At 35.5% G+C, this 24486-nt stretch overlaps 1 protein-coding gene across 12 annotated transcripts in view; it reads right to left on the reverse strand.

The window, feature by feature from the left end:
• Positions 1-24486, reverse strand: part of SOX6 (SRY-box transcription factor 6) — a 372478-nt gene that overhangs the window by 208102 nt on the left and 139890 nt on the right. For 11 of the 12 annotated variants that reach the window (XM_052694745.1, XM_052694743.1, XM_052694742.1 and 8 more), the window contains 2 exons: positions 20870-21113; positions 7040-7250 (listed from right to left, as the gene is read on the reverse strand). In XM_052694745.1, the coding sequence (XP_052550705.1) occupies positions 7040-7250; positions 20870-21109 (451 nt within the window). In that variant the 5' untranslated portion in view covers positions 21110-21113. The remainder of the gene's footprint in view (positions 1-7039; positions 7251-20869; positions 21114-24486) is intronic. The other variant, XM_052694746.1, reaches the window with a different exon arrangement.

Genomic DNA, 24486 nt, shown 5'->3' on the forward strand with positions numbered 1-24486 from the left:
ACAAAAACTAAAGTTCACCACCAAAGAAACCTGAGGTCATTCCCCCTCCAGAAAGAAAAAACACAATGGCATACTAGATCAATCACATTTGAGTCCTATCTTTCCCTCATTTTATTATGTTTATGTTGGCAATGTAAAGAAGGGAATTATTACCATCTACTACATTATTACCATCTACCCAGTCCCTACTGCTAATCTGATGACTACAAAGAGTATTTCGATTCCTGTTTTAAAGCACCATCTGATCATAACATTGTGTCACAGTGCATCAGAAACCAATGGAGTCTGAATTTATCTTCTGCCAAGATTGCACAACTGAAGCAACTTGCCATATTTTCACAGCTATTTACTCACTCATAATCTTTGCCACAGAGCCCAGTGTTATTTGTACCCATTCATACTAGACTTGCTTTTCTTGCTGCCCTAAGGAAAAAGCTGGCTTGTAGCTATGCTTCTTTACAATGCTTTCATGATTTTCATAAGACAAAAAACAGTATAAAGATAGCATATCTTATACCATGTCTTTAAAGGAGACAAAAATCGGATGAGTATACTGCAGAAAGTTATATAAAATGGTAACAAGGAGAGAGTTTATCACATGGTAAAAATTTACATTGAATTGTATCCAGGATTGAGATGTTCTGTAGGATTAAAGAAAAGGATGAGGTGAGTCCTGAAAGTAATCACATGGGAAAATACACTGGTGAGAAAGTGGCTGGAATAATCAGTAGATGCTGTCATTGAGCAGATCCCAGTCTGTTTCAGTTTAGTCTATCCTTGTCTAGTATAGACAGCTTAGAGCTCAAGTCCAGAGGCAATGAGGAAAGGCTGGGAGCTCTTGTTCTAATGGAAAGTATTTTACTTATCTCAGATATTCAAGGTTGAATAAAAACATTTCCCCAGTGTAATGAGAATATCTTAAAATGGTGATACAAAATGTCTAACCAAAAATACTTTAAAGACTTGTAGCTGAAAGGGATTTCCCCATCATCAAAACTGAGAGCTGGGTTTCGGACTCTTCTGCATCAAGACTCTAACTGCAATCAACTCTGTGAAATAGCAAAAGCAATAGTTTTATAGAGGTGTGGAGGTACAAAGCTTATACAAAAAAAAAAAAAAAAATCTGCTTTGGGACAGAGAACCTTCCAGAAACTCAATAAAATGACATAGATCCAAAATCTAGATACTGTCTGATAATAACCAAGGGGTAGTTTTGCCTGACAGGTCCACATGCAGCTACTTCTCTTCAACTTCTAGCAGTTCCTGTTATGACAAATGCTACCGTTACCCTCACCACATTTTTGTCAGTGATCTTGTATTAAGAACAAGAATTGAAGGGACATGAAAATTTTAATAGATTTCAGCAAAAAAGATGGTTCCCATAATCTACTGATTTACTCATATAGATTTCTTTCTTCATGATACCTATGTAAAAGCCCGCACTGTTCCCCATTTCTGTGCCATAAAAAACATTTTGTGAACAAAGAAAATCAAAAGGAAATTTTCAGATGTAGCATGAGACATGCAGAAAAATGGTGAAGAATACTATAGTATGTAGTGTAGAGAATCAGAAAAAAAATGTGAAAAGAAGGTGGAAGGATGACATTTGCCAATTTCTTCAATAACAATTGTGGGATGGTGTTTAACAATGACAAACTACTTAGAAAGACTTCAAGAATATAAGACGGAAAATAATAACAAAGGAATAAATTCTCATATAACCAGAAGGATAAATAAAAATATTAGAGAAATTATTAACAACTAGATACTGTGCTGTTAAACAAGCGTGATCTGCTTTTTGGAGAAAAAAAGAAAATGATCTAAACATATGTTAGGTTATAAATTTCGTTAAAACAAGTTCCTTGAAGTTATTTCTGCTTCAAAGAAGAATGATTTTTTTGACAGAATATGCAAGCAACTCAGAAAGGAATTAGGCTGCATCTTCTTTTAGTTACCAGGGAACTAACCTTAGAAACCACTGTATTTGCATTAATGTTCCTAAATTACTTTAACCTATTAAGACACAGAAATTAGCAGTACATTTCAATAAATGAACTACCAGAAAATTTTAAATCCATAAAGCTTCCCTAAATATTGTAAGAACAAAATACATTTTTTCTAAAACAGAACCACGTATTGCATGAAAAAGAAGGGACAAGCGTGATTTTACAAACATCACTGAATGAAAAAAAGAGAGAGAGGGAGTTGCATATAATTATATGGAAAAGAGGTAAGCAAAAGCAGCCGTTTAGGAAAATGTGCCACATCTCTCTCCTCTAACTTGATCTGAGTCATCTATTCATTGTGTGGACTTCTGGGCAGTGATTTTTTGGAAGCTGGTTGGGAGTTTAGCAGAATAAGCAAATAAATAAAGCAGAAAGTTAATTTTCTTTATTTCTCAATGGAGAAATGTGTATATATTTCTGTGTGCAATACTTAAGTATACTGGACTTTATTCCTTACTGGAACAAAATAAAGATTTTTCTTTGGGAAGTGTAAATCTAGTTTATGTCAATGTAAAAGTAAGTTGTTGATTATTATTAGCTAATGAAGATCAAAGTAGAAAGCAACAAACCACGTAAAACTAGAAAGTCCTAAAACCACTGCTACAGTGTAGTGTTATATGGTTTTCCCTATTGCATATAAAATTAATATTGCATATGAATCTTTAATTTTTATTTTAGTCATCTTCAGATGTATTATATATCTCAACGAGTTACATATATCCATCCACTGAGAGACAGTACAAACAGGTGCACATGACACAGAATAGATGGGAATTTATGAATATACTGCTCTTTATATAGATGTTCATTATTCCAACATGCATACGTAAATATCTTTGATCTCTGGATGTTCAGCTATGGTCTTCAAGGAGGAAACAAGAATGGGAAGCAGTTTATAAAAAGCTTGTGCCAGAATTCTGAGCTGAGCTTGGTTGAAAAACGATACTGTATACATTGCAGAGAATCAAGGTCAAAAGTGAATTAGGAATCCAGGCCTGAGTAATGAGGGCTTAGCACTTAGCAGAAATGACATGCCCAGTTTCCAGCCCAGAAGTGCCAGCTGACCTGCCAACCTAGCATTCCAGATCTGAAAGGGGGAAATCTGCTCTCCTAGCTACAGACAAGATGTGTACTACTAATTATTGCTCATAGAGGCTTATGTTGAAGTACAGTAGGATACTTGTCTGGAAGCCAATTCTTAGCCTGAGTCCAGGCAGACTAGGCAATGTAAATCTGTCTTGCAAAAGTAATATAAGCAAGATTCCGAAAGAAGGGCAGAGAAAGGGAGAGCAGTGGTCTGACCATGCTACCTAATACACACTCTTCTTTGGGCTGTAAAGAGATTTAATGCTTAATTTTACTGGAGAATACTTTCAAGGAAAAAAGGCCAGCAAAACAATCCTTCTGCTTATTATTTCTGCTACTGAGATGTATATACTGAAGTTATCCCATAGGTTCTAGAGTCCAGTGTAGCTGATTAAATTAAATACCTGTTTATTGCTGACTTCTCCTATTTGATGAGAATATGCCAGAAAAGCCTTTACATACTCAAATTAACTCTATTATGTTTTGTTTTGTTTTGCTTTTTTCTAATAGTTACTATTTTCTTATCAACTTTCTAATTTCCAAGTAATTACATATTAGGATTTGGTATTCCCTTAGTGCACTAGGCCATAAAAATATCGTTTATCCTGAGATGTAGATGGTTTCTGTTCAAACTACAACAAATGCTAAAAATTGACCTAAGGTATACACAGCTCGTGTGAGGCGCCCATATTCACATTATTACCCACAAGACATGACACTGGCTGAAGCACTATTATTAAAGAGAGATTAAAACAGCTGTACATTATGCTGAAGCACTCACTCTTTCCTTTACAAACAGACGGTCCTGGATTATAAGCAGCACTTGACCATTTAAATCACTACAACAACCAGATTTAACCAGCTGGGCCATATTCTCTTAGGCAATGCCTGTTGACCTCCTCAGTCACAGCTGCTCAGATAAAATTCTCATTAGACAACTTATTTTCAGAAGCTAAAGGACTCTGATTAAATATATCTGTTTAGACAGGATAAAGTCTTTCAGTATGTATTTCTTTCTCCAACGTTATGAGGTAGAACAGAGAGCATAAGAGACCCGTAGTATCTAAAGGTGTACCACAGTTTGCTTGTTTCACTAGCAATTCATATTATATTCAGACCTTACAGATGGACTAGAAACTTCCATAACTATGATTGAAAGAGACTTGCTGCTGTGCTCTTGTAGGGGTTAGAGCAGATGACTACAATTCTTGACTTCTTCTTCCACTTCAAAGTGTACAATCAAATTGACATACGACCTCATGTTTGCTCATTTCCCACAGCTACGCCAATGTTCGTGGAGCTCCTCCCTACAAAATGCTAACACAAACTATCCTTTTATTCAAAGGAATGACGCACGATCTCAAGCCCCACAAAACTAACAGAAGCATACCGCAGGAATAGGTACTTGTTTCCCATAACATTGATTGAATCAATTGCATTCTGTTATCTCAAAAAATCTCTATTTGCTCTGAAAGTCTTTTTTAATTTTGGAAAGCGATTTTGTGACAGATCAAGACTCCTCAACAGCACTGGCTGCATAGCATTTGAAGAAGAGTACTTCAAACAAACCCATTTTAAATGATAGGTGTTAAAGATCATCATATTATATATGCGTGATTAGGCAATGTGGTTTAAAACAGACTGTTAGACGGCAAAACATATTTCTAAGTTCAAACCTCATTCCTCCAACTCAAGGCAGAATCAATTGCAGTACTCACAGTTGCAACAAAGAGCAGAGTCTTAAAATAGTAATTATTTTTAAAACTTTGTTTTGTTCAAATCAAGTACATATGGAGAGCTTGCTTCGTTTTAGTTCAGAAAAACTTCTGAATATAAAAATAGTTACAGATAAAAATTTTGATATTTCTAGTAAGCACAAAACTGTAACACCATTTTACCTATTTTACCTAACACATTTTACCTAGTGTAAAATTCTGAAGAAATTCCAATCTTTCTACTATTTATTTTTCCTCATTGGCTTGGATGATACCAGTCAGATGTTCAATAATTTTCTGTAAGATGAATGTTCATCTATTTTTTTCTAAAGAACATGCTAGGTGCAATGAAAAGAACTTAACATGGAGATCTTTGAACTTATAGGGAGACTTTACAATAATTTTCCAGCATACTCTGCTCCAAAAAAGGCAAGATTATTTCACAGATCACAAATGACCTTTTTCACAGCTGGTGAGAATATTTAGTACAAGAGGCTCAGACTTGGTGAGGGGAATCTCTTTGCTGTGTATATACCAATCTTAAATCAGCCAGTGTATACCAGTACTGAGGAAGCATAGAAAGCTCTCAAGAATTCACAGAAAAATAAGCTACAAAATGCTTGAGTCCCTCAGATATGATTTCAAACTGTTTAAACCCTCTGATGTACATTTTTATTAGCACACCATTCAGCATACTCCAGGAGAAGTCTTAGCTGTGGTGTCACTACAATCAACAGCAACTCGTATATACCCGCAGCAGAGTATGAGCCAAGACCTTTGATTAGCATGGAGTGTTGAACGACTGTTACTGACTGTAAAAAACAACTTTGCCAAACTAACATTTAAAATAGTTTTCGTAGTCTAACCACCAAATCTAAGAAAGCAATTTTTAAAAGAGTGATCTTTACAGCTGAAAACAGACAGATGGTAGTAAAGAATCTGGGACATTCTCTCCTTAGAGATGTTTCACCAGCTTCAGAAAGGACACCTATAGAACACATTCATCTATGTGCTGGCATTTAACAATTGTGCCAAGAAATTTGAAAGCCTACTTCCATCTCTACATGATTTTATTCCATATTTATACTTATTATTGTTTCAGCATCAATTTTAATTGAAATCCACTTTACTAAATGGAGCCAAGGGATCCTAACATACACTGCTGGAAGACTGTGACCACATCATGAAAGTCAGGAGCAAAAACCATTTTGAACTCATTCATATTTCAAAGAAAAACAGAGATCACAAACTTCTACTACCTTGGGATCTATTGCACTACAAATATTCCTCCTGGGTTATTTTTAATGCCACAAAACAACACTGGCAAAAGAATAGACATATCCTCATATTTCTATATCTGTTTCAAAGCCTTCTGCTCCCACACCTTCCCTGGTTCAAATTTGTGTATGAGCTTACAGACCATAAGATGCTGTTACAGAAGTAAACAAGACTTCATTCTACTTGACATTGTGAAAGAATGTCTTGTTTGACCCTGACCTTGTGCATGTATATACAGATAAATTCATTCTCCAGTTCACTTTAGTAACCATCAAAGAAGAAAGCCCTCACATAGCCAATGAAAATATCTGAGTAAGGATTGAATATATAAACTGCCTTGCAGCTTCAAGATTTGTCCTCATTTTTATCTCTTTTTTAACACATGTAACAATATCTGAGCAGACTGTTAAAAAAAAAAAAAAAAAAAAAAAAGATTTCTTCAGCTGCTTATCTAGATATATAGGTCAGAACTAGAACACTTAAAGCTGTTTCCCATTCTCCTAGCCAGAGATACTGGGTCATTAAGGTGATGAAACATGAGTCTTTCTAAAGCAAAATAAAATAGCTTATGTTTTATTTGTTCCTATTGTTTAAAATAAACATTCGTCTTTTAAAAGAAAAAGAACAAATTCCACTGAAGAACATCCCTCACGACTCTACAAGCAGTTAAAAATTCATCATAACTTCTCAAGTAAGAATGAGTTTTCAACTAAACCAACATTCTTGCTTTTACTCACAGACAACCAACGCAATTTAGAAAGTTTTATAAAACAGACGTATTTGTCTTAAATCCCTAATGGATCTCAAACTACCATTGCCATGGTAACCTGTGAATAACTTTATCCTAGCCTTTGCCAATTATGCAATTTTCTGGCTCTTGATACCCAACACATTCTTTATACCATAAAATCTGTAGGGGGTGGGAAAACAATGTCAGTCATATTCACCACATACCTTCTTGCTCAGTCCTGGTCATTTCTTCTAGTTTCTTCTGCTTCAGTGTGTCCACCACATCTGCAAGGCTTCCTTTGCGGCGTTCTGGCGTTCCAAAATTAACACTGGTCATTAGCTCACTCCGGTCACGACTTCCTTCGTCAGGCTTGTGTGGTGAGGTAGAGGTATTTCGGAAGGAATATAGGGAACATAACTTATTACTCTCCGATTCCTGCAAAGAAACAACGCAATGAGAAAGTGTAGGCTATTGTCCTAACATGAGAAGAATCGGAAACAGGTAACAATGGAAAGCATTAGATAATTAATCTGTTATTCTAAAGAGACAATATAGATCTTCTATTTTCTAAAATGTGTATTACTCCTTGAAATTCTCAGCTTCAGTGCTTCACAGGGACTCTTTTATTTAAGGCCAGTCCTCTCCAGGGTTCTTACTATTGTGTTTCATGCCTGAGATACTCCTCATCAAGGGTTGTGCTTGTCAGAAACAAGCCACTTCAACATTAATTTGATGAATGTGTCAAGCATTTGCAGATTTCTTAAGTGACTCAAGTAAAGGCATTACAGGTAGCATCTTGAGAGAAAATACAGGCAAGGACAAATAATTCCTGGATAGATCTTAGGCTAATGGAAAACAGCATAACTTTAAAATTTGAAAAGTTAGGCCAATAATGACTTAGAAACAAGAAAAACATTTGAATACGCTTCACAGTTAAACAAAGCTTACTATCCATCCGTGCTCATTTACTGCTCTTCAGATTACATACTTTTCTTAGAGAGTGATGGTTATTATTGCTTCTCATATACAAAAGCAGATGTTACTTTTTAGACTAATATCGACAAGAATGAGGAAACAGATGAGTTTACATCAGAACAAGTAGTGTATGCTGAAATATATGTACTAGGATTACGCGTATGAGAAAATGTATTTTGTAGTCAAAATAGAAGGAAGTTACATAATATAATAAAAAGTGAAGAAAACAGTTCATCTCCTTTGCCAAGAGATAACATCTCTTACAATAGACATAATCAAAAAGCAGTCAACAGAGTCCAAATTTCTTCTGTTTTGCAGTATCACCCAAAAGTTGGGCCACACAGGAAATTTTCTGTCTCATCCTCACAACCACAGATATTTGCTGGATTTAGCTAAAAAGGAACAAATCCTTCTGTTTGCCCTTAAAAAAATCAACCACAGGAATTTCTTACACAGTTCTCTTTCCAAAATTATTCTAATTACTCTAATTACAATTTTTAACGATATCAAATCTGAAATGCTAAAAAATCGGGGCAAAAAAAAATCAAGCTTTTTTGTTCACTAAAAGCCTAGTAATGACAGTGCATATATTCAGTGGCATAAAACATATTTTCTTCTAAATAAAGACTTAGAATAAGAGCAGCATTATATTTAAGAATTAAGAGAGAAATTAATAGTTCTATCAAAAAGCATTCTACCCACAGGGCACGATAATATTCCTAGTAATATGAGCTGAGAATTACCCATTTACAGTGCAGAAGAAACACATGTTGGGAAAAGACTCAGGTGAAACAAGGTCTCAAGAAAGATGGATTAGAAAGCATTAACCACTGGCAGCAATGTCATACATAAATTTTAGCTTCAGTCATGAAGTGAAGGAATTATGAATAGCTTGTGCAATATAGCAGAAAGTGCTCACTAACCATGAGCAAGTGTGGTAACTAAGGGCTGTGAACTGCACAGAAGGCAGTGGCAACCAATCGTCATCAAGCACAGCAATATGTGATCTGCACAGTACTATTGGTGCCACTGGTGAAGAAGGTAGCATTTGCTACTGAAGCTGAAAATGTATTTATTCACTAAGATGATGCTGTAGCATCTGAGAAGCAACAGCACCCCTGCCAACATAGTAGTTATGGAGAAAATTACGTAAGCCCAGACGGAGAGGTGACACGGAACAAAATCTTTAACTTCATCATTTCAGCAGTTAAACCCTGAACAAATTTTCATCCCAGCCACACATATTCAATATAGATTCAGATGCCACACAGAAAAAAGATAGCTCAGATGAACTTGGTACAATGCTGAATTATTTTCTTTTAGAAAAGGAAGATTTTCTTAACTTTGATATATTCTGGAAACTGCTTTGAACTTTTCTTAAAACTTGGTAGAAATCGTAACAAAGATGAGAAACCATTTTCTAATATTTTTCTAATTTAACACATGAATTTTCCATAATACATTTCCTTAATGAAGAACATTATGTCACGTGGCATTTTACACATTTGAAGGCCACAATATAAAAGCATCTTAAATAATTTGGAAGGACTTTGTTCTCAAGAAACCAACATCCTCTTACAGTACAAGAAACGTACCCACTAGGCTCACTTCTCAGCAAGGAACACTAAATCTATTGTTTTAGCCAAAGACAAAGAAGAATCTGTGGAGCAAATAGAAATGACTGAATGTTCTTTCTCCTGATAACCTGTCCTCTCACTTCTCCAGATGCGTACGTGGTGCAGCACAAAACTCCTTCACTGCTAATGCAAGACTTTTAAAGTCCCAACTCCGTTAGGAAGCACACTCACATTTCATTTCCTTGCCCAAAGTCTGAAATGTCCGGAACAGAGATGAGATAAATTTAAGCTCTGTGAATATCACAAACATCATGAAATTAATGCAAAATGATGCTCTCCAAAAGAATGAGATCCGTTCAACTAAATGAGTATCTTATATTACCAGTTTTGTGAGTAAACTGGTACTTTCAGAAACCCAGCAAGGATGGCTGTTTGGCCCCATACTTTTTGAAATCAGAAATGGTTAAAAAGAGTGGTAGGTGGTTTAACAGGAGAACTGCAAAAACTGAAAGGCATTCAAGGGTTTAAATGGGCAAATGGAAAAACTGTAGACCAGTCCAGGGTAAATTAGTAAAGTATTTCATCCAATAAAAGCAGAACTCAACTAGAGAAAATATAAATCAGTTGTCTACAATTACCTACAAGAAAGGAAATAATTTCTACAAATAAAATGCAGCAAAAATGAAGTTTTATATGCAATGAATTTTATAGCTACCCAATCAAAATAGATATTTTTACTACTATATATCTGCAATTAGTAGTTTCCTTTTTCATTCCAAGATTATATTAAACTCACATTCATGGCAAAACAAACAGATCAAAATACAGAGGAACAAGACAAACGTTCATTCTGTTGTCTAGATTTGAGTGGCAGTTTGTTACTGCAATATTCTATCTGTTCAAAACTAAAGGTTACAGCAAAGTCATGAAGATTTTAATTTTCTTAGTGGATCATCTGGTCTTTCATGGAGGAATTCACATTATCTCTGTGTTTCAGCATCCACCACATAACCAAAAGTGCAAATATTCCATACATCAGATGCAGGCCCGATCATCACAAATTTGTCTGCGTAGACATTCAAAAGCTGCATGTAGGTAACCTCCTATCCCAACAGGAAGTATATCTTTATGGTCCAGATATCCTCAGTAGACTTTGTGTGTTGTCTTCCCTACAAGCTGGTTGCTTCTCCTTTTGCATTAACACATCAGATATCCTCAATGGAAGATCTGGAGTCCAAAGGTTTTTATTTGCCTACCGCAGTGGTGGCATTTCAAGACTAGCCACCATTAATAACTGAAATGAATAAAAAAAAATTTGGAAACAGATTATGATACAAAATTAGAGATGAATCTGACTGCCAAAGAAACAAAATGTATGATTTTATATCTCTAGCCTTCTCCTTTGCTGTTCTGAGTCAGATTTAAATATGTTTCAAGTTGCAAGGTATTTCCCTCCAAAGATGACTGAAATTGAAAATCTTACTGTCCAGCAGCTAAACCAGAAACTCAGCCTGGACCACTATTCCAGCTGCTTACTATCCAGAAGGGACAAAATCTGAATCTATTTTTGAAATGTGTGCATTTAATAACAAGGTAAAGGACATTCTCCCTGTATGCATTTCCATGCCAGCCCATTAGCACAGTCAAAATTTTATTGCAGATTATTCAACACACTGTGCTTTGTGTGTTTGGTTAAAATGTCCTTACTATAACAGATTAAATACCTATTTATAGGCATTAAAATTTAAGATAATGGGGGGAAAAAATCTTAAAAAAAGCAACAAAAAATCAGATGTGTAATGCATGACTACTACAATACCATGAACAGTTCACACAGGAATATGCAGCCAATGCAAGAAATCATGCTTTTACTTAGTTCTAAGACCCCACTTACCACCTAGTCATATTTAAATGAGAAAACATGAGCATTTCCAATGCGATATGGTCAAAGTTTTCCATTCATCCTTGACCTTTTTATTAGTGGCAGCATTCTTTTTTAACCAAGCACAATGTTGCTTTGAATATGGCTGTTTCAACATAAATGGCTTTATCAGTTTTCCAGGCTGTGTGGGGCAGACTACAAGAGGCCAACTGGCCATTCCTTCAGCATTTCTGTGAATGGTTTAAATACAGTTTTACTAATGGCAGAAATAATTCTCAACAATTACAAACAAAAGCCAAATGAAGTTGGGGACCCTCAAATAAAGTTGGGGACCCTCTCTGTCCAAATGTATGTTATTTTCTTCTGTTATAGTTACATTAAGATAACATGTATAAATATTTTGACACATCCCTTGCTCTGACACAATGATATTTTAACATGAACATTCACTGTTTCAAATGTTACACTGGTAAGATTCTTTAAAAAGAGAGCTGCCTAGTTTCTCTGCAGAAGAAGGAAAATCTTATGAGTTGTTCTGGTTTTTTTTGTTTGTTTGTTTTGGTTTTGGTTTTGTTTTTTTTTTTTTAGTTATTTCTGTTAAAAGGGGATTGAACAAATAATCACTACTTTTACACTAACAATAAACTACATTTTTTGTGTATTTAGATTTTAACAGCTCAAGTAGCTCCATTTTCCTCTAGTGGGTCCATTAGTTTTAACAGTGCAAATGAGGGAGTCCTGCGGTAATCCATATAAATAAGGGTATTAAAAGTTGACCTTTATTTTTCATATCAAGAAGCTGATGTTTATAGTAATATCTGCACACCAAACCATGACCCAACCTGTGACAACTTTTTTCAAGCCTTTTCACTTGCAAAACAGAGCAAACACATAAAATAACAGTTCCATAGATGACAGACTGTAGGCTAGAACACGAGTAAATATTCTTTCTTCTTCCCCCAAATACCCTAAGCACAAATGATCCCTACATTTAAGGACTGATAGGAGGCACTCTGCAGTTGAGTGTGGGACAGGTCTCTCTTTGGAAGGGTTAAGCACAGATCAACAGTCGGTTGAAGAGAATCAATCCTCTGTTGGGAGCCTCAGATGCAGGAGTACACGAGGCTGTGGATTTTAATAATGAGACATCACTGACTCTTTTCAGTGTCACTCTGGGTAGGCAGCATAGCTTCTGCCTCAGAGCTGCTCTCTGAAATTGAGAAAAGAGGAAAACTTGGGACCTGAAACTGTGGGCTGTACAAAGGCAGGGTCATTGTGTTATAGTCAGCAAAGTAAGAAAAACTGCCGTCAAACTTTGATTGAAAGCTGACAACTGTAATCCTACTTAATAGCCAGAGAGAAAGCTGTTTCTGTAAGAGTTCGACTGAATTCGCAGGATGAATGGCCAAGAAGAAGCAGAAAGCAAATATTACTAACATAAAATGTGTTAGCTGAATTGCTTATTTCTATGTGGATGAGGCTTTTCTGTTATAAAGGGATATTTATCTGTCTCTGTATTGAATGGGACACATGTAAACACCCCAGGAAAGTTGGATATCCAGAGTGGTTTTTATTCCAAGTACTAGAGGCATGCTGGCACTTGGAACTAGTCTGGAGTTAACATATAATGAAAGCAAATGTTTACAAAATCATTTCCAATCACTACATTAAAAAAGGTTTCCCATTTTGAGGAATTTAATTAAATAGAATTAAGAGAAATTAAAAATCTAAGTGATAATTTCCAATTCACATCTGCTTTAAAAAAATAGGAGTTTTATTAAGGAAGATTTATTTAAATCCAAGGCTTGAGAATGACTGCTATGAGCTACCGAGAGAATATGATTTGTAAAGTCTCAGCAAATTATGCTAGTGGGAGGGTAAATGGCAAGTAATGGAATAAAACCTCAAGTCTTTAACTCAGCATTTACTCTGATATAACTTACACTGATTTCACTGCCAGAATATAGGCTGAATGCAGTCTTTTAAACAGCTTGCATTTCACCATTTATGCTTATCTAGAACTCATTAAGAACTTATACAACAGCAAACATTAGCTCTAGCCCAAGTAAGGATATACTGAAGAATTAAAAGAAGAAAAAAAGATAACACTTACTTAGGTAAAAGGTTTAAAAATGGGATGACAAGATAATCAGGCATATGCAATATGAACATGACCTTATGAACAGGTCAGTGCAAGACTAGATACCTTTTTTGGAATAGGCACAAATTCTTTGTTTGATGTATAATACGGCAACTTAATCACTGCAATCCCTTCAAACTGAGCTGCTGGAGCATCTGGAGAATCCAGACTCCAAGTTTTCGGTAGAGAGATTTCTGAAAAGAAGGTTACAATTTAAAAACCTTCTCTTTACAAATAAGAAAGGCTATGAAAAACATTGACAGACATTTTGCTCCCATTTCAGAACAAAAAATCACCTCAAAATTATTAGATAAATAAGTTGATCGGTCATTTTTATACAGCATACAATTTGCTATCAAATTATATGCACAAAACTCTGTACTTTCTTAAGAGTTAAATGCTGAGTATTTTTTTAATCATCCAAATACCATATGCTTTAGCTCCCTGTGTTTAGGCTGGGCAATAAAACACAACAGTATTGAGACTTTGTGCCCTGGATTTTGGTTAAATGCTCACACTAAGTAAAATGTAATGGAAGAACCATTTGTAGAATGAGTATTTAGATTTATATTCTCATCTAAATTGAAACTAAAGATGCATTGTGATTAGTCCCAGCTGATTAGCACTGTTTACCTTTTCAGTAAATAAAGACACATACTTTATGATGTATGCTGCCAGAAGCTGCCAAATCAAACAAGGACTGTGTGGCTTGGATATTCCAGACCACTTTGTATATATCCAACTTCTTCCTATTAGGTCTTCATAGCTATCCAACTTACAGCTAGATCTATTAGAAATATCAGAATAAAATTTGTATTTATGTTTTTAGCAATATCAAATGCACATGGAAATCCTTCTCTGTATACAGTTACATGACATCTATTACATGTTTTATGTTTCCCTGTTAGCATTTGCAGAGGAATGCATGCAGGAAACCAGCCTGCTGCAAAGAGTACTTGTATTTCTTTAAGGTAAACACTGATGAAACATTTGGAAGATTGAAATAAAAACAAGACATTTATGAGACATAAAGGTATCACATAAAACTGTTGTGAATTAGAATAACATTGGCTGAACCCCAGAACAGATAATCCTTATAAACATGCAGGAATGTTGTAAACTGTATATGAATGTCAGTGATACACTACATTAGGAGATTCATATTACACTTGGTGCTCTGTAAGTCTCGGTCACTGGATTTTTCATGGCCTCAAAGATTAAAATAAATATAAGTAGTATCTTTCCTTCCTCCATTAAGACATGTTATGTACACAGTTTTATTATGCTGGACAGAGATACCAAAGTCTGTTTTTTCTTGAGCTGTCAAAGTACAAAAGAAATGCAAAAAGTCTTTGCACAGATGTAGTAAAGTGTTGGATTTTATCTTTTGGCAGGTGCTCAATATGCAGCCCACATAATCACATGTTAATGACTGGAGTATGTTAATCAGCATGCATACCTGATTCCTTCTTGCCCAAGGAAAAAAATTTAACAATTTAGAGCATGTTAATGCTCCTACTTTTGGGGGGAAAAAAAAAAAAAAAAAAGTGTCAATATACAGAACTGATTTTAAAACTCCTCAGAATTTGTTTTATAAAAAAAACAATAGAAATTTTAAAATAAGGGAAAGGAATAAAACGTCTACAGGTTTAGAGATGAACGTATGCTACAAAGCCTTTGTGCAGAATTCAAGTGATGATCAATCCTATTCAAACACAATTCAGCCCAGAACGTTGGACATTTGTAAACAAAACTGAACTACACAATGTCAAAATAAAAATAATGAAAAGTGTAACAAATGCAAAAATGAAAAACCGCTTGACTTTTCCTAAAGTAAATTCAGCACATTATGCACTATACTCTGCACACTTTTAGGGAACTGTTTTATTGTTTTAATTTGAAATGTAAACAATTTAATGCTCCAACTACTAAAACTGAGTACGTGATATTTCCGACCTTTACCTGTACATAACATGACAGTTGTCAGTAGTTCTAATAAAGTCAAGCCAAGCATATACTTGAATGTTCTTTGAATCAAAACACTGTCCTATTGCATGCAAAATAATTTATCTTTCTAGTTAGATAAAAATTTCAATGCACTACCTGACATCCAGAAATAATATCACAAGCGCTATAGAATTGCTTTCAATCATCACAAAACTCAAATTTGTACAAGCAAGTAACAGCTGCATGAGCAATTTAGCAGATACGGAATTGCTAGAGTTTAGGGCATTTATATCTGATGCATTTTATATGCTCATATCCCGTCAAAAATGAACTAAAAATAAAAATTCAAAACATGTAATTGTACCTGTAACTTTTAAGAATTTGAAGCCATGAATTTATACAACAACAAATTCACAGCATTTAGCACATGCAAACATTTTTCAATGATTTTTCCTGGAAACGTGAGTTTATTTTCCACAAAAGGAAGGACTTTCATCAAGGAAAGTTAATAGCACAGATGCATGTGAGAACAATGCCTGTTCTGCAGCAGACACTATGCACCTCTTGAATGCCACCCATTTCTGCCTTTCTGATACCAGGAGTTTTGCTAGAGCTATACAAAATTAAATTTGACACTTGGTGATTTAAAATGATTTAAAAGTAACAAATACGGATACAAATCTCTTTTCCTCCTGCATATGCAAATCTGCCATCAGCACTGCTGAAACGGATATGCCGAGACAGTGGAAAGGTAGCATGCTTTTCACTTTTGGCAAGAAGTCAACAGAAGACAGGGTTGACATAACTACGAAATATATGTCAATGTTCCCATCTGACATAAAACCCAATTAAAGAAATTTCATTTCTAAACCCAAAGGGTCTTTGAACAATGTTAAAAAATGTATGGGGAAAAGTAGTACATATATTTGATGATGATGAAATATGTAACTTACTGTATATGTATATTTGTGTGTTTTTCCTCAGTCATAGGGAAATAACACACATTCATTAGACTTTGCTTGCAGCTGTGGTTCCTCCCAACAGCCTCTTTCCTTAATGCTTCATGTAATGGTAGACGAAGAAGCTGCGGATGCCCTCATTCTGTGCATGCACACACTGTCTGCATACTGCCTGTGGTGGTGGGCAGGAGAGGAATACCAGTGGGAAAAGGGCTTCCGCTGTTCTTGTGTTCCTCATACAGTGATTCTCAAGGTGCCTGTAAGATCTTCAGAAATCCTGCCTTTTACCAGATTGCCATAATGGGATTAGGGTTGGGAACACAATTTGCCTCTCTCTTCACAGTTTCAGAAGGAAAAAAACCCAATTTTAAAAAATCTGAAATTTGGAGAAAGATTCTGGCTTTCAACCCAAGCTATTCTATGACTGTGATTTCACTATGTTAAAGCTGCTTAAATTTACTGTCCACAAAAAGGACCACATCTAGCCCTTACAGTCATGGCAACACACCAACCCATCTCTTTAAGTGGATCAGACTGCTTGTTCATCTGATTTTGTAGCTTGTTGTTGGCACTGCTTTCTCCTGGTAGCTAAAGGCAAAAATTAAAAATCTTTGTAATTTACCTGTTTATACCTGCTTAAGGCTCTGTATGACGATAAGGAGCATCACTTATCGTCGCTCTCCAGTGAATAAAGCACAAATTACGATTCTCCACTTCTTTACATAGCTGCTAATTAACATAATATTGGGATATAACAATTCAATTACTATTATATTTAGCATAAGTTAGTTCCGTTGGCTTTTCATTCTCATCCTCTCTCAGTCTATTGCCCCAAGAGAGCCAGCTTTTGGATGCAACTTAGAAAATCTGTCTGTTACTCAGTGTCCATGGGAGAAGGCAGAAGAGTTGCTTCCCTATTATCTTAGTAACACTTTGACCCCTCCTTACTGTTCAATGCAGCAAAAAGATATGTCCTCAGCCTAAAATAGCATTTATTTTCTAGTTGAACTACAGGCAACAATAAATACCCACAAGTCCAGGTATTTTCTACGTATTTTATATGAAGTTATAGTTAGAAATACACATATAAATCCTTTCAGCTCAGCAATAAGAAATTACAGGTCTAAATCTTTCAGTTGTTTTATTTTCTCCCCACTATACCATCAGATTGGCTGGTGATATGATACCCGCACTGTAAGTCATTACAGGTCTGACGTTACAGTTGTTACACATTGCTGAATCTGTCAAATGAAAAGGGAGCACAAAGGGAATTTCCAAATGCAGCTGCTATTTCCCATTTGTTAAATCCTTTTATTACACCATATAAGTACACAGCTGGGAAATACTACAGAGTGGGAGTTAAAACAAAATATTTTGGCTTCCAGACATTCAGAATACACAAAGGACTCAGTGGAAAGCAATGCCTGATATCAAAAGGGAGTGAAAGTTTGAAAACATTTCTAGCCAGTGTAGGGTTTTTTCTTTTTTTTATGATAATACACAATGCAGTTTAAAGGTATCTTATATTACAGAAAGTGCTGCATAGCACAAGTATGAAAGAAGAAAAAACTTGGTTATATTTTTCGACTGAATTGCCCTGCTAGAGTATCTTTTTTCACCCAGCTTCTGTACAGCCCTCCTAGCATGTGTGCTCTCAAAAATTCCAGTGACATCCTTAGTAGTTTTAAAGGCACAAAGGAAGCGGGATTTTGTCCTTAATTAGGTATCACTTGAAAAATAATTTTTTTCCTCTCCATATGTCGACACAGCATTCTGTGAATTTACTGTCTTCTAACCAGGCAACACACACTATCGATGCATTTTAATGACAGCACCAATGTCTTTACCTTTAGGGTAAACGGAAGGAGCAGGTGCTTCTTCAAATCTGCTTTGAAAGGATCTGTCTGTGAAAGGTCAGTAAGCACTTACCTTCTGGGAGTTTGGTTTTATTAGGTAGAAAACTAGTCGCTATCTCAAAACTGTCCAACCCACCTTCTAGAATTTGCCTCTCAGGAAAGAAACTCCTATCCTCACTTAGAGGAGTATAAAATTGATCTCATCAGATCCTCACTTAGAGGAGTATAAAATTGATCTCATCAGGAAAATTGAAAGCCACTTCTGAATTTTTCCTAGCAGTATCAATGCCTGCTTGGAGAATGAGGTGTTTCAGATAAACTTTGCAAAACAATTTTAATTGAGGCTTAAAAGATTCCTCACTGAGGACATAAGTAAGGAAAAAAAGTCAAAAAGGTTACCCTAGATGACAGTCCCCCAACAAGAAAAAATATTTTTTATACCACTTCACAGCATTGATCTAACTAGTGATCTAACTCACCTAACTTGCGAACACATTGGAATCTTGCTTACATTTTATATCTCATTTAAGTGCAACCAAATAGCATGTTTGAGAACTTAGTTTTTCTAGCCAAACCTTGTAAAGCTTTTAGCTAGGCAAAAAGATCTGTTTGGTTTAGCTGAGAGCTACCTAAATAAGGATGACATACATTCACCACAAGATTTGACCCAAGGGAATTGTGGAAACTTTTAATGATTTTCAGGACATTCATCTACGTATATGACGGAGTGTTCACTGAAAAAAGGAGGGAGGAAAAACAGAGTGCTAAGTCACTCAAGTAAAGTTTATGCACCTGCTCTGAAACACGATAAGCTGGGTATTGATTCATGCTTGTCCAGAGGTACAGCAAGCGTTGACATGGTAGTGCAGCATTAAGAAGGAAAACAGAGATCGCACTCTGGTGCTGTAAGCATAAGCTTAGTTCAGAGCCAGTGAGTACAGACAATCACACAGCACAAGCTTATATCATTTTTGCTAATATTTCAAGTCAAAAGAACAGTCTGGATAAAAAGCAAATGCTTTGAGGGGCTCCCAGAGGTTAGGAATACCTATCTTTCTGAGACACAAAGTCACTTCATCTATGGTATTAGTGTTCTAAGACTGAAATTCCCAGACTGCACGTGCCTCATTGGATGGGAAAGTGACTGATGAATTCACAGATTTATTTTTCATCAACAGATTTGATCAACACTTTCTACTCTATATCCTGGTTGCCCTCCTGAAAACGCAGAAAGAGATGAAATTTTTTCTGATGAGCTTATTGCATGATTTGGGCGAAAGAATGACTTTCCACCCAAACTGACATTCCAGTTGAAAATTCTGCATAGAAGCCATATTAACTTAAATCCTTGCAAAATTACTAATCTATAATCATTCTTCTTTAAAGCCATTTTTACATTTGCATCTTTTAAACTCTTTGTAAAAGTAGCCCATAGACTTAGGAATATTTTAGACCTACACTAGCTTAGATGGTGCACTACAGATTAGGCAACACTTCTCTAGTTTGGTCTGATAGTCCGAATCAATTAGATTTTGAGAAGAAACTAACAAAAACCTCCATTAACAGAATAGATATAATTTAAGTGCTATTATTTACTTAACACTTGAATTGTAGGTAACACAAAATGCATGAGGAATTCCAGCCTCTATGTTGATTACTGAAATAGAATTATTATTTCTCCACAAATTTGAAATATTTGTTAGAAATGTAAAAAAAAAAAAAAATCTACAATTTTTTATGCTAGCTGCTGATTTGCTCTGAAAAAATCTCAAGACTTCCTCAGTAAATATCTGCTTATAGATATTTAATGAAAATGCAGAAGAAATTTTATGAAAACACATTAACTGCGTGAACTCACTGTTTGTGAAAGTCACTTTATGGAGAGTGTGAAATTATTATGTTCTAAATTTACAGCACACCTGGGTGCTGCACATACCTTAATTCTGTTCCTCATAAACACATTCAAGGAAAATAAATTGAATGAGATGCTGTGCCCATTCAGTCTTGATTCAGTCTTTTCGTTTATTGCAGAGTTTTGGGGATGCATAAGGACAGAATTACAACTGCAAAATAATTTTAAGTGGTCTACTGAAGAGAATACAGACAAAAATTCTGATCATTTCTATTGTCACTTGTATGGAAACATGATCTAGAGTAGAAAAGTATGACATTGTTACTCAAACACATTTCTCTTTCACAAAAAGTTATAATTTTCTATAAATATAGCAGGATGATTGTGTCAAATAAAATGCCAGCTTCTTTGTTGTAGTATGAAGGTGTAATACTGTAGGTTTGGTGAATTCCCTTTCTGAGAGAGAAGTAAAAAAACACATTAAAGTTTCTTCCTTCAATGCAACACTTTGCAGATGACAAACAGTTGTGAGCTATACCCTCCTGTCAGAAATTAATGCTTGAATATATGATCTAGAGAGGTTATGACATAAATCAAGGCATGAATGAAAACATGATAAATAGATGCATTTCCTTTCCGAAGGTGAACTCATCAAATGACCTCATTCATATAGACTTGTATACTTAACAAGATTATACAGTTATAATTTACAATTATACCATATTGATGCTGATCTATTGCTAACACGAACATTTAAAAAGCTTCACACACTTGAATGATTCTACTGAACATGTCTTTCAAAACAGAAGCGAACAGCCTTTTAGGATAACAATTTAGAAAGCTGGTTCAAGAACTGTGAAACTCACCATTCTGTGTTGGGCTGAGATGACTCCATCCCACTCGGCATCTTGTTGGATGGTCGTGACTAGAGTTGGTAGCTCCTCAGAGTGAGGTTTGTTGTGCATTACATTATGTAGAGGCAGATGAGAGGTCGCGTGCTGATCACTGTTGCCCTCTTCCTTGTCTCGTGATGCTAAGTCCTGGGTCATTGTTTCCTCTCCATCAGCTGCACATGCAAATGGAGAGGTAGCCTGCTTGGAAGACATTCTTCTGCAAAATAAGGAGACAAAAAGAAAACATTTGTGTCAAACAAAAAAATCAAACTCAAACAGCCCTCTAAACACACGAGATAGAAGGTATAGAAGGTACGCTTGCCTGCATCAATTAAAATTAATCATACGCAGTCAAAGAAATTACTCTTATAAGCACAGATTGGGGGAACCAAATCCAAACCACTGAGATGAAGTTTTCACTAACGTCCAGTGAGTGTCAGGGTTAGCAATGTGATGTTATTCTATTCATTTAGACTTGTCAAACAATGTAATTTTCTCTAGCCAGAAAAAAAAAAAAAAAAAAAGAAGTTAGCTTACTGTTACTTTCATGTTGATTCACCATAGGAGTTCAAGCTTTAAACTCTTAGTCATATAAGTAATCTGAAGGTTATAAGCAAATTTTTGGGGGAGAAGGTCCCACATGTATTTTTAATCTCTTTCCTTGCAAGCAGAAGCTATTTTCTGCAGAGATAAGAATTTTCAAGTCCATTTCAGATTCTTCAAACCAAGTCCTTTTGCTGTTTGTTTGAAGTTGTATCCAATCCTCACCTGTTTAAATTTTTATCTAGCTTTACATTTGGAAAATGCTGAGATGTTAACGGGGAAAGAGAATGGTTTATCAAATGGATGGATAATAAGTGATTAATCTTTTACAGTTTGAACTAAAAATCTGAAACAATTATGTTTCATCGAGAGCAGGATATATTTCAACAAATTACATTAAATGACCTAAAAGTCTAATGAATAAATGCATTGATTTATGTTAAATGTCTCTTTCTAATAATGGTCTCTTACAGCCATCACATATGGAAACACTGCTTTCACCACATGAAAATATAACTGCACTTACATGAAAATATAACTGACTTCAACACAAAATCTTAAAACACTTTGTTTAAAATTTCTAATAAGATTAACTGCAACTGTTAAAACTGCCATTAATAAACCTGAAAGTAGACAGTTAAAATATATTAGCTATTTTCCCAGATTTTAGTGACTTTAGAATATCCTGGACACTGAAATTGCAGAGAAGCCAAGGAATAAGATCTTCACCTTAATTGCTTTTTAACAATAATTGATTTCATACCATTTCTTTAAAAATGCACAAATCAGTTAACATGGGAAACCACATGAGCATTTTTCAAATTAGCAAATCATTAACTTGCTAGTACTGTTTCTACAGACAAATAAATACTGATTAAAGGGGCTAGAAATCTGAGACTAACAGTTAAATTTACAAATCTGTCACATGCTTTCATGAATATTACAGAGAAGGAAATATCAAGTGCAAAGAAAAATAATTAGGTTAATTCCAATTTAAAAAGTAGTTTTTATGTAGCAGCCCATGTTTCACATAGAATTTAACAGCTAATGCTAAATTTCTCACAATTAATGAGTGAGCTTGGATTTAGTATCCTACAGTGAAAAAAAATTAATATAGGATCAGCTAATCTAATTATGTACAGTTCTATATAAAAGTATTACAAGCTTTGAAGTGCTCGGAGACATATTAAAACACTGATACCTATTTAGAATAACAATTCTGTAAATAGAGATAATCCTGCCTCTTAAACTCGATACTGGTGGGGGAAAAAAACATTTGCATTTTCTTTAGAGAAGCCTAAGTGTAAGTGGCAGTCTAATATCAATGCTGCCAATAAGCAGAACTGAGGAATTTAAACCGTGTATTACATTTGTACTACGCTAAAGAATTCGTGTTGATGCTGCAGAGAACATGCCAAGAGTTCAGCAGCCGGCATTACTGCATGTACTTCAAAAGGTTCTGGCTCATAATTGCTGTGATCCAAGATAAAAAAAAAAAAAGGTTTACTTTCCCTTTTCTCATTAAAATGGTCATGTTAATGTAATCACTCACAAGAAAATATAAGTAATCTTACTACGCTCTATACGATTTGAAAACTAGGCATTAAAACTGAAAGTCACAATGAGGGGTTTTCCTTGTTTTCACCTTCTCAACAGATTTGATTCCCGTTTCAAACCGAACGAGCTTCTGCAAAAAGCAATAGCTATGGCTGTTTCTTCACTATAAATTAATCATGACACAAAACTCGAAATGAAAATGTCTCTTAAGAATAATTTCAACTACTAACTGCACCAATGAATAATAGTGCACAATCCTAATTAAACACAACTCTGCAGCTGCAAAAATAGGCTGAATCTGTCCAAAGCTACGAGTTGGCTTTAAAGGCTGGTTTGTTAGGGACTGTTTTCTTAAGGAAGGCTGGGCCCTCAGTCTTAATCAGCCAATAAATTATTTCCTGCAATTACATTAAATAGAAAATTATCTTCAAATTGGGAATGTTAATTGAAAATCAAAATTCAGACTGAAGTTTAGAAATTACATGCTGAATATAATTAGTCTAGAAAGGCTTCACCTCTATTTCATAAACAGGCTTTTGGTATTTCCTCAAGTGACCACTCAGTAAAGCTATCTGCTGGTAATGTGCTCGAGTGGAAGCACCTTTTCCCTGCCATGTATGCTAATAGACTTCCCTCTTCTTCACCGTGGTTTAAACATATAAATACAAGGCTGTATTAATGTTCTCTTCTTAATTTAATTGCATCTAGAAAAGGAGATATCTTAAAAATCAAATTGCATTGACAAAGTCACTTTCACTACCAATCTCAAGTCGTGTCCGGCAACTGTTTTCTGCACCAGGCTAGCAGAATGGGTCAAGAGCAGACCTCAGGTGCTTCTGAGCTCCTCCAACCCATTTCCTCCACTACTGCCCTTTGGTCAGATGCATTTTCATGCTGGCATTTTACTGTTACCTGTAGGCCTGGAGCCTACAAAGAGGAACTCAGCAGGACCCCAGGCACCCCCCGCTCTCCTCATTGCAGTTTGCAGAGGCCTGTTTCTCTTGCCCCTCTCTCCATAGCTCTGTTGCAACTCCAGGAGCTAGTGCAGCCATCATGGCCAGAGGTCAGCACTTCATGTTTCCTTTCCAGCCTTTGACTGCTAGATTTTAAACACTAGGGTAAAAGGGACAGAGATGCAGGACCCTGTTAGGTCAAAGCCTCCAGCTGCTTTTCTCAGCACAATCATTAACTAAATCAATACCCTCACGTGTACAGGTATTCCAGGGGTCCCAGGTTATGCTCCAGATATTGATTGTGGCAAGATTATGACCAGTTAAACTGTATGAACTGTATAAATTGTGTGACTGGGTGTCATCCAATGACTCCCAGCAGGTTTTTACTCTTTGCACATTTGGTTTTACTTAAACAGGAGGAGTCATTCCATAGAAGTCCATAAGGTCCAAAGGCAGAATTCAGCCAATAACTCAAGGCCTTATCAGACTGAAGGGAGAAGGATCCAGATCACTCAAGTAGTTCATAGTAACATCAAA

Source organism: Tympanuchus pallidicinctus, unplaced genomic scaffold (assembly GCF_026119805.1).
Source record: "Tympanuchus pallidicinctus isolate F22 unplaced genomic scaffold, pur_lepc_1.0 scaffold3, whole genome shotgun sequence".
NCBI lineage: Eukaryota > Metazoa > Chordata > Aves > Galliformes > Phasianidae > Tympanuchus > Tympanuchus pallidicinctus.